Here is a 10,394-nt window from a genome sequence, read left to right on the forward strand (position 1 = left end):
CAGTATATATATATATATATATATATATATATATATAGATTCTGGAGACAATTTTATAATAAAATAGATTGTATATATTTTTTTAACCTTCCGAAAATGATATCAAAATCTATAACAGGCGCTGAATTTGTCAGATCCATTTAGTTTATATTGATTAAAAGATAATAGTTAATTTCAAAATAATTCAACTTGTATAAAAAAGAATAATTATTAACAGTAAGTTTATTTTAATAACAATAATTCAAATTTACAGAATACATAATATAAACAATATAATTGAGTAGATTCAACTAAAACTCTAGATATCAAAATAGCGCAAAGATCCTCCATTTTCGTCTTTCGACTCACTGACCATTGTATACCAATAAGCGCTTATGGTCTATAGACTATTAGATCCAAAATGGCAATCGAAATAGCCAATAGAAAAGCATTTTGATTTAGAAAAAAGGCGTGCGCTACTTCGATATATCTAGAGTTTTAAATTCAACCAATTCACCGTTCCGGAAGGTTAATGCAGGTTTATAATTATTAACATGATTAAATATTACATTAAATATTATCCAAGATATTTTATTAGATATCCATATAATTACAACCTCACCTTTCCAGCAGAGGATCCTCCTCGACTTCCTTGTTGGACGAATCTCCTTCTGGGCAGCCTACGTTTCGCGGCCAGTCACATGTCTGCAAGTCATGGCTGAAGAAAAGAAGGCAAGCAATTCGAATTTTTCAGTATCAAATCATTAACGTTCATTAGAATCATTAGCTACTTACAAGCACAGCTTTACCGGCGATCACGCGAGTTCTCGCACCCGTCGTATCATTAAAGTTACATTTGTACAACGCGAGACGTATCATTTCCCATTTCGCTTATTTTATGTTACATTCCCTTACACACAACTTGACATTTTTCTCTCGGTTATGCGAAAATTATCCTACATGATTCTCTTCCGCTACTTATGCGTCACGCTAATTAAGACTCATTTACTTGCCAGAGGTAAATGTACATGCGACATACATACGACGTAAAAGAGCAAAGCTTTTATTTTCGAATTAAAGAGAATATTCTTGGAGTCGTCTGTAATATATGTGATATTTCAATAGCATTATGACATCTAAGAATGATCAAGGTACTTATGGGAATTCTAACTCCTTTGATCTAATCACTCGTTATAAAACCTTTTATTAGACGTGTAACGCGACAAAAATTAGTAATTAAGTGGTAAAATGTCCAAACGATTCATGTGAATTCAGAACAAGCATTTCTCGTTTTTTGGACAGACTCGTCATCGACAACCACGTTTGGTGCGTCGCTCATGGAACCACCGTCAAGCTTACCCGTACTTGGATATCGCGTTACCATTAAACACCTTGGGCTGTATTAACCGGCTTCAACGCGGCGAACTCGTTCGGTCGTATCGGGCAAGGTGTGGCTGATCAATTTTTTTTCTTTTCTCCAGGGTTACACGTACGACCCCCTTTTACCGTGCAAATCCACGGTGGATTGAAAGTAATCCATTGCGCTGGCTGATATTCGGCAAGTCTCGAATTATTTGCAAAATAATTAACAGCTGGATTACGTTTTTATTTTTATTTTTATTAAGATGCATAATCGCGTCATATTTAGTTTTAGATAAAGATTTTTTATCGTTTAAACTCTCGCTCAAAAAGCGAAAAATTCAATTTGCGGTCCACTCGATCGCGCTCTCTCACTATCTCAAAGATAAAAGACTCTTAATCGTTTAAACTCCATTCTTAGCAGATACTCTGAGGAATTTTTCGCAAAGCGTCGATTTTTCGATTAGCTATCTCGCACTCGCGGGAAAGTGCGATTTCGTTCGCGCGATCTCACGAATCTCGTAACGCTCATGAGAGCGCGGGACGGATCGTGCATATCCGGTCTCCTCATATAGGTACGCTCAACAATTGCATGTGCATATGCTCGATTCGGCGCATCCATTATCGCACTTGTTTGCCTAATTTCACCTCACCGCTAATCCATGACTATATTAGTCGATTGATCGTCAGGAGCGTGGAATCGTTTCCACGATGTTTTTTCCTCTCTTTTCTCTCCAAGAGTCCGCTCCGCGACGCTGAACGCGGTCGTTGATCCCGTACGATTATACATCAACAGAAACTTCGGAAACGAGCAGAAGAATTTCTTACGTCGATCATCTTCCATTATCTCGCACGTAATCTTAGAACTCACGAACGCTTACACGCGCGATTTTTAATGTTTCGATGCTAAATGTTAACGTTCATGCGGCAGTGTTTCGCAGCGAGATATCAGCGAGTAACATTTCTTCTATGATAGAATCATAAATTTTCCATGAAATTTTTTCTTTCGCATTGGAATAGAATAAAGACGAGACGCGTTCGATTTCTCCACGTTAAATATTAACTCTGAAAAACATTCCGATATGAAATGTTGAATCGTACGCATATTCGTAACGATCGTGATTTTTTTCTTTTCGCTGTTTTCCCCATCGTATTCATATTTCTGATCTCGCATACCTGTACATAAGGCCTCCCGTACATGATTCCAGTAAAGCGCCGCCGAAAACGCACACATAATATTGTGTGCAATCACGCGGATGAGGATAATATCCAAATTCTTCGGGGCATTCAAATTCTAGGACTGCCTCATTTCTGCTGGCTCTCGCACTTCTCGGAGTATTCCGTTGGCATCCTAAAAAATAAGTAGAAAAACAAATTTAAAATGTTATGATAATACAAATCTAAATGTTTAATTTTAAAATCTAAAATATTATTCAGAGCCCTTCAATCAATAAATACATGATTAATTTAATGTTATTAATATTGCTAAAGGCCAGCAAGATTTCCTTCTATTCCACAAATTGAAATTAAATTATCAGATCAAAATTCGAAATCCCCTGAAATCCCCTGAGGATTCTATCCGATTATACAATACATATATCCGAATCGGACATGCCTCTGATCCTATCGGAGCTTATATGGCCTCTTGCATATAGTTTATCCAATCCTAGATCTCCGCGGAATTGCGAAATAAAATTTTTATGCAGTCCATATTGCGAAATAGTAAAACAAAGAAAAGTCATAGGAACTAGTAAAATTAATAGGCTTCGTACGGATATACAAAACTAACAACCATTGTTATGACCGACAAAGATTATTTTTGATCTTTGTAATCGGATTATCGTGCAAGATAAACCTTTGTAATTTGTAATACAAGACTTAGAATGGATATAGGATTTTTAATAAAATCTATCTATTTGTTCCTCTCCATTTTACATAATAATGCATTTTGGTAAAATTATCATCAAATAAATTTTTTTTAAATATATATTACTTTAAAAAATTAATACACAATTAATAAAGCTTAACTTATATAAGTAAATATACTCTTTCCAAATTGATGCACATTTTTATTACCGTTCTCACTTTTGCGGATTCGTATTCTAATTTGAAAGTTCATCCCACTTTAGAAATTAAAGACGCGTTATGTATTAGCTAATAATATCGACTAATAATATCAGCCAATAATTTCACTTGAGAGAACTCGATGTATAAATGCACTTTCATTAATTATACGAACAAAGCGCGCGTCAATGCTGGTGTGAATTATGATTACAATCTATTTATTCCGTACGTTGCGTATGCAGGGGCGAGTCAGGCTGTGAAATGTCGTAAACATTTTCAGCTTTGAACGAGCGTGATATGATTGCCTGCCGTATATCATCGCATACCGCATGTCGTATTTGCATGTTGAAACGCGAGCGCGGTAAATGTAGCGAGTAAATGGATTGTGCAACGAAAAAGTAGCCGGATTTTTGATCGACCTTGTATTCACACGCACAAAACTGTTACAACATATGTATAATGCCCAAATGTGTTTACCGGATTGTCTTAAAAGGACTTAACCGCTCATTTATGCGGGATCTACAATAGAAGTCGTAGCGATCGTAGGATCTTAAATAAAAAATTGATCAATTATAGTCGATTATTCTTCTCATATTCGACTATGATTAATTTTCTATGACTATACGACCACTACGACTTCTATTGTAGACCCCCTCCCTCCCTCCACATTAGAGAGAAATGTTTTTACGACAGTCTCAGTGAGAATATCGAGGTAAACGCGGAGAACAAGACATGCAAGACATAGAAAATGCGTCGCGCGTGGAAAAATCGCAACAATGCGGAGGCATTAATTTTCCCGAACGCAACGTAAGACACGCAAAAGAAACGCACGAAGAAAAACGCGCGCGCATCTCGCGTTGCACGGATTTCGCAATCCGAGCCTCTCTCGCAAGAGGAAGTTCGAGCCGGGAATCTTTCATGGTGAAGTTTTCCCTCTGATTATAGAGCCGGGTTGATTAATAAGCGCCCCTGGAAACCGAGATAATTGCGATTTAATGAGAAAACGTGCAATCGTGGCCGAAGAATGGATATCAGCGTTGTCGGAAGCGCGTTCGCGCATTCCATTCCTCAATCATCGGTAAAAAATAAGAAAAAAAGAATAAAAAAAGAAAAAGAGATGAAAAGCGAAAATTATCAACGAGCCGAACGGGAATCGGACATAGGAGTGAGATAGTCGTGAAAGCGAGGTGAAATAGTGCACGTATCCGTGTTTTCCAATGTCTCGACGAGACGTTGGAACCGGAACGGCTGGATTTTTAGTCACGCGACACAAACGCGAGACAAAAGCGCCATTACCGTTATTGCTCGATGGTTTTTCGCTTTCCAGAAGTCATCACCGGTTTACGCGCGACGCGAATTGCGACTTGCGGGCCACGCGTGGGTGCCTCAGACATGTCCGCGCGGTCGAGAAAAGCGAATGCACGTCTGCTTCCCATACGCATAGAAGACCGTTGTGTAATCATCACCAAGTACTTGGTACGCGCTTTAATGACGAGCAATAACGAATCTGCTAGGCGCGCGAGCGCGTATTATCGTAACGGCGATTAAAATTAGATAACCGGAGTGGGAAAAATGGGAAGATCGCTCGATCGTTGGGAAGGAGAGATCGAGAATGTAAGATTGATTTCCAGAGAATGCGACTAATTAAGTGCGTGCGCAACCGAGCGCAATGAATAAGATACGATAGAATTAATTACTCCATCTCCCCCCCTTCCTCCCCTTCAGCCCCGTTAATTCACGATGTTGCGGTATAATGACGACGAGTTTCATACGGTATAATGAGTTAATGCACTTACACATTTTACGAGACTAAAAACGTATAGTAACTATTCGCTTAACTTTCCGTGCAATTTAGTTTCTTCTTACAGGAAAGTACGTCCGTTTACTAAATCCCTCTATACGTAATCTCCTGTACGTATATATACGAGAGCTTCTTGTTCATAAAACGGATGTATTTATTATTCAGGTTGCAAGTGCAAGTCGTGTTCGAACAAAATTGCGTGACAGATATACGGGTGGCAATTTATACACGCCATATAATTACGCATTTGATGGAGCAAGACACGTTGTCTTCCTGGCGGCATTGAAGGCATCGGCCAGCTGAAGTATTCGGTTGCGAAGGTCGCCGGGAAATGCCGGAACGGAGGAAAGAGGTGGATTTGAACGGGATATAAACGTCCTCGACCGTACGGATGCAGAAGGACGCGTATATGCGGCAATTGACGTCAGGGGATTTAATTTCAATGCAGAGATCTCGATCCCATTCTCTCTTTTTTTCTCTCTTTCTCTTTCTTTCTGATTATTGTTGACATGGCAGTTGATCTCAAAATCCTTCACTCGTGACCTTGAAAGCGGCCTCGAGATCGCTATAGGGTAAAAAAATCTTATTTTCAGCTATTCTTGTTGATCCAATCCACTAATTAGAGCGATTTCGTTTTGAGGAATGCGATAAAAAATCATGAATATTCAATGATACTTTCAAGTAATTTTTTTTTTTATTAATCAATCATTTGTTACGTCAATGATATTTTTTGAATATTTTTTTTAATGTTAGAAATTTTTGCAATGCCCGGAATATATTAGATAACTATCTCTAATTTAATATATTATTTTTTATAATAATCATTTATAAAATTCCAGAATCAATGGCGATTCATAGGAAGTCGTGGCTCACCTTGAGGTCTCTTTTTTAAAAATATTTATAATAAAATGTTACATATATATTTTTAATATTTCTAAAATGCTTAATCATAATTTTAATATTCCAAAAATATTTTTAATTTATAATTTCATTATATTATTCTCTTTTATGTTGATAAAATTTTAAATAAAACGTTTTACGAATTATATATTTAAATAATTTTTTTCAATATTAATAATAATTCAAATATTTTATTTTGTTATATTTAATCTTAAAAAAAATTTCGCTTGTGGAGCGCCTTCTCCCTCTTGACAAATTTCTGAATCCAACAATGGATAGAATATATTAATTAGGATCACTATACCAGTCAATGAAATTCATGATATAAACAGTGAATTATAGTGTATAAAAGAGAAAAGATAACAAATCACTCAAAAGTAATAGCTTGTTGTTTAATCTTTAAAAATATCAAAAGTTATCTTTAAAAAATAAAACAAAAACAATAGTTTTAATTTAAAAAGTGAAAAACCACAAGAAACACTAGTGAATGACCGATAAGTTTCAATTAATGATCAATGCACTAGTAAATGACCAGTATACAAGTTTTCCTTTTAAAAGAATACGTAAATTTCAATAACATACATTTGATTCAACAAAAATGTCTATTGAATAACTTCTCTATATAATTATATTTATATATCTTTATTTACGTAATAATAATACATTTATTATTGATCAATCATTCTTCAAAATATATATTTTATAATTTTAGGCTTGAATGAAAGTATAATCATAAATTTTAATATAATTATTTAAAAATATAATTATTTAATAATAATATAATATAATTATTAATAATATAATTATTTAATAATAATAATATAATCATAATAAAAACATAACCTTTTCTCAATAAAAATATACTTTGGTAAACGTAGCTTACCAAAGTATTGGTAAATTTGGCTTTATATAATATTTCAGTATTTCTGACACTAATTTCAGGATGTCTTTTCAAAAATAAATCCATTTTCTAGGCCTATTATTTACAAATGAATTTTTTCGATTACTTTTTTCTAGAAAAAATTGCACTGCATCTTGCACATTATTTATATACATTGGAAGACCCAACTTTACTTTGTTAATTATCCAAGTTTTAATTCCTTCTTCTTCTTTTGAATAAAGAATAGGTGAAGGCCCCATTTTTCTCTCAATAATTTTCATGTTCTTATTAAAAAGTGATATTTTATACTGCTGTGATATTTTATTTATATTCATTCCATCAACACGTACACTTTATTAATAGTATCTTGCAACGTTTCTTTTGAATAAGAAAATCTGCAGTATTATATTTTCTTTTTCAGAAATTGGCATATTTAAAAATTGTTTGAAAATAAAAATAAATTCTAAAAGTATAAAAAGAAAAGGAAATAAATCAAATTATTTTGTCCTTATTCATTTATATATTAAAGCAATTTTTTAATTCGCCACTTTATAAGTGATAAAAATTTATAACAATAATGGTTAACACTTTTCAAAAGTATTATTATAAAATGAGAATTGTGAGAAGACTAATATTTACTTAGGTACTCTCTAAATCTGAATCAATGGATAGTGACTGATTATCCAGTGGCAACACTGGATAATCAGTTAAGTTCAACTAAAAAAAATAGAAAATTTGAGCACCATAAACTTAAAATACTAATATTTGTACGTTAGTTTCAATCTTTCAATATCATATTTATTAAATTTATGCACTAAAACAGAGTTAGTTAAATCACATAATAAAGGCAAGGTTAGAAATCACGCATTTCATTCACTGATTATCAGTAGCATACTTGGCTGTGAATCAGTGAATAATTACTGACAGTGATTATTCACCGATTCACAGATTTAGAGAATACATGAAAAATACGAATATCTAACCTCCAATCTGTTGACACGAACAACATGAATGATTATTTACTGGTGTACCCGCTTTGCGTTCAGTTTACTAGTTAATGACTAACGTATCATTTACTGATACAAATGAAAACAAAAATCAATATTTGTAAGAAGTATAACTAAAAACAAATAAAATACAATAATAAATAAGCAATAAATAAAAATTTAACATTATACTATCCTCAAGAAATTGATTTTCTTTGATAATAACTTAATATAAAAGTTACTTCTTTTAATACGCATATTCTATTTTTCTATCTTATAGTAAATTTTTTTTATTATAAATACATTCATAAAGGAAGGTAAACATTTTTCTTTTTTTTATGTAATATAATTATAATTCAAGTGAAAAGTGATATTTTAGTTAAATCTGTGAAATTAGATTTAAAAAATATCAATTAATTTACAATTTATTAGTTAATATTTTTTTGAAGTAGTCATTTACTGATGATTGTTCAGAGAATGGTGCAGTGTCCTAATGTATTAATTTTTAAGTACAGGTAAAAAACTGATAAATTTTTCTTGGAAATACACCTTTCAACTACTTTGTGTGTACATCTCTTTACATAAAAAATTCACACTAACGCAATTTTCTATCGCGTCACTGACATTTGATGGTGGAAATGGAATTATCTACAAAATATAATGCAGCCAGATATCTTTGATGAGTAGCGACATTCTAGTACATTGTAGTCGTATCATCTACAAATAATACGTTCCAAGAGTATACCTGGCGAATAATGTTTGCGATGCGGACACATATAAGAACGTTGCACCCGGCGTACTAAATGTCAAGCAGCCATGCAATAGACGAATGTCGACCTAGAAATTCTCAAATGATGCATCGCGATTGCTAAAATGACACAAAGTGCGTTGCAGTCTTTTACGGTTGGTAAATACGTATCCAACGGCAGTACTAATCCGCGTTTCACTGAAATCTCTAATCGCTAATTACACGGCCACATCACGTTTCACGTTGCGTTGATTGTTAATTGCACGACCACATGCCATGTCTCATATTGTATACGAATCACATTTTTCACTATCTCTAATCAATACTGTAAAATCAGTGTGTAATTTAAACTATATTATTGTTCAATTTTCAAGCAATATTTCATTGTATCGAGATATGTCTTTCTATTTTTTTAATGCCGAAGTATTCATTAACTTTTTTTCGAAATGTTTATTAATTAATTGTTTTAATTCCTTTTTTTATTGATTTTCTTGAAGTTCCTTCCTTTAGTTCAAGATTTTTCTCGAGCTATAATATAAGCAGAACTTTGAAGGCAAGCATCTTTTTACGATAATAAATGGAAATGAGGAGTGCCAAGGCTCATGTAATGAAAAATTGCAAAACTTTTTTTACACTTAGCGGCTATTCCGTAAGAAATTGCGGTTTGATATCGGTTTTTTTTAAAAGAGAAAGAGACAGAAACAGACACTATACAATTTTTACATAAAAGGGTGTGGATAAAATGTAAGCGCAAATTATTGAACGATACAGGATCACGAATGCAACTATACGTTGCAACTCTGTGATAAAGAAATGACAGGCAATCGTTTCACTATATAAACAACTCTCTTGTAAGAATTTTTACGCAAGTCATATTGCAGGAAAAATATCATTTGCATAATATTTTTTTTTATGGAGAACGTGTGATGTGTCGCAGTTGTGACGGAAAGACAGCTTCCAATGAAAAGACGTTGCAAAAATTGATCAGAAATTTTATGCACCTTACACGAGCAATTATTTTACTGCAATTAAGCTCTTTAAATCCGGAACACCGGACGGGTCATAATTTATTAATGTCTATTTATTGTGTTTTATGCAATAATGGCACCCGGGGCAATTCATGACCGGAACCGCCGCCATCGAAACGGTGTTACCAGGAAATCGTTTTGCTATCGGCGCGCTCTCCTTATATACTACTATAAAATCACCGCCTCGTAATGATTCGTACACGATTATACGTATATACTACGTATCTACAACATATATGAATATAAACACGGTTTTTTTCGTAGCTTTTCCTGAGGCGGCCTCGCACGGTAGAAGTCCGTATGGACAGACAGAACAAGACGCGCGAGGAAAAGAAGGACTCTGCAAAGCTGAGAAAAGTGAAAGTCATGCGAACGGGGAGAGAGAGAGAGAGAGAGAGAGAGAGAGAGATGCACGCGTGCATGAGAAATAGAGACAGGGCGACGGGAAGAAAAAGAAAGAGAGAAGGGACTCTCCGACATATAGGATAAAAGAGTCGGCGAGTGAATGAGTAGAAAGTAAGCTGGAATACCAAAGCGGTGCTCTAGAAACTGGAGCGCCGCTTGCAATAATATTGGACTAGTTTATATAGTTAAGGCGTTCCGTGTTGAACGGGCCGCCCGCCCGGTAATATATATATATATATATATA

General features: G+C 34.2%; 1 protein-coding gene across 1 annotated transcript in view; it reads right to left on the reverse strand.

The window, feature by feature from the left end:
* Window positions 1-10,394, reverse strand: part of LOC105619490 — a 58,109-nt gene that overhangs the window by 11,973 nt on the left and 35,742 nt on the right. Inside the window, exons 2-3 of the mRNA XM_012201006.1 lie at window positions 2,515-2,689; window positions 602-697 (exon numbers count right to left, since the gene is read on the reverse strand). Coding sequence (XP_012056396.1) covers window positions 602-697; window positions 2,515-2,689 — 271 coding nt within the window. The remainder of the gene's footprint in view (window positions 1-601; window positions 698-2,514; window positions 2,690-10,394) is intronic.

Source organism: Atta cephalotes (assembly GCF_000143395.1).
Source record: "Atta cephalotes unplaced genomic scaffold scaffold00022, whole genome shotgun sequence".
NCBI classification, from domain to species: Eukaryota; Metazoa; Arthropoda; class Insecta; order Hymenoptera; family Formicidae; genus Atta; species Atta cephalotes.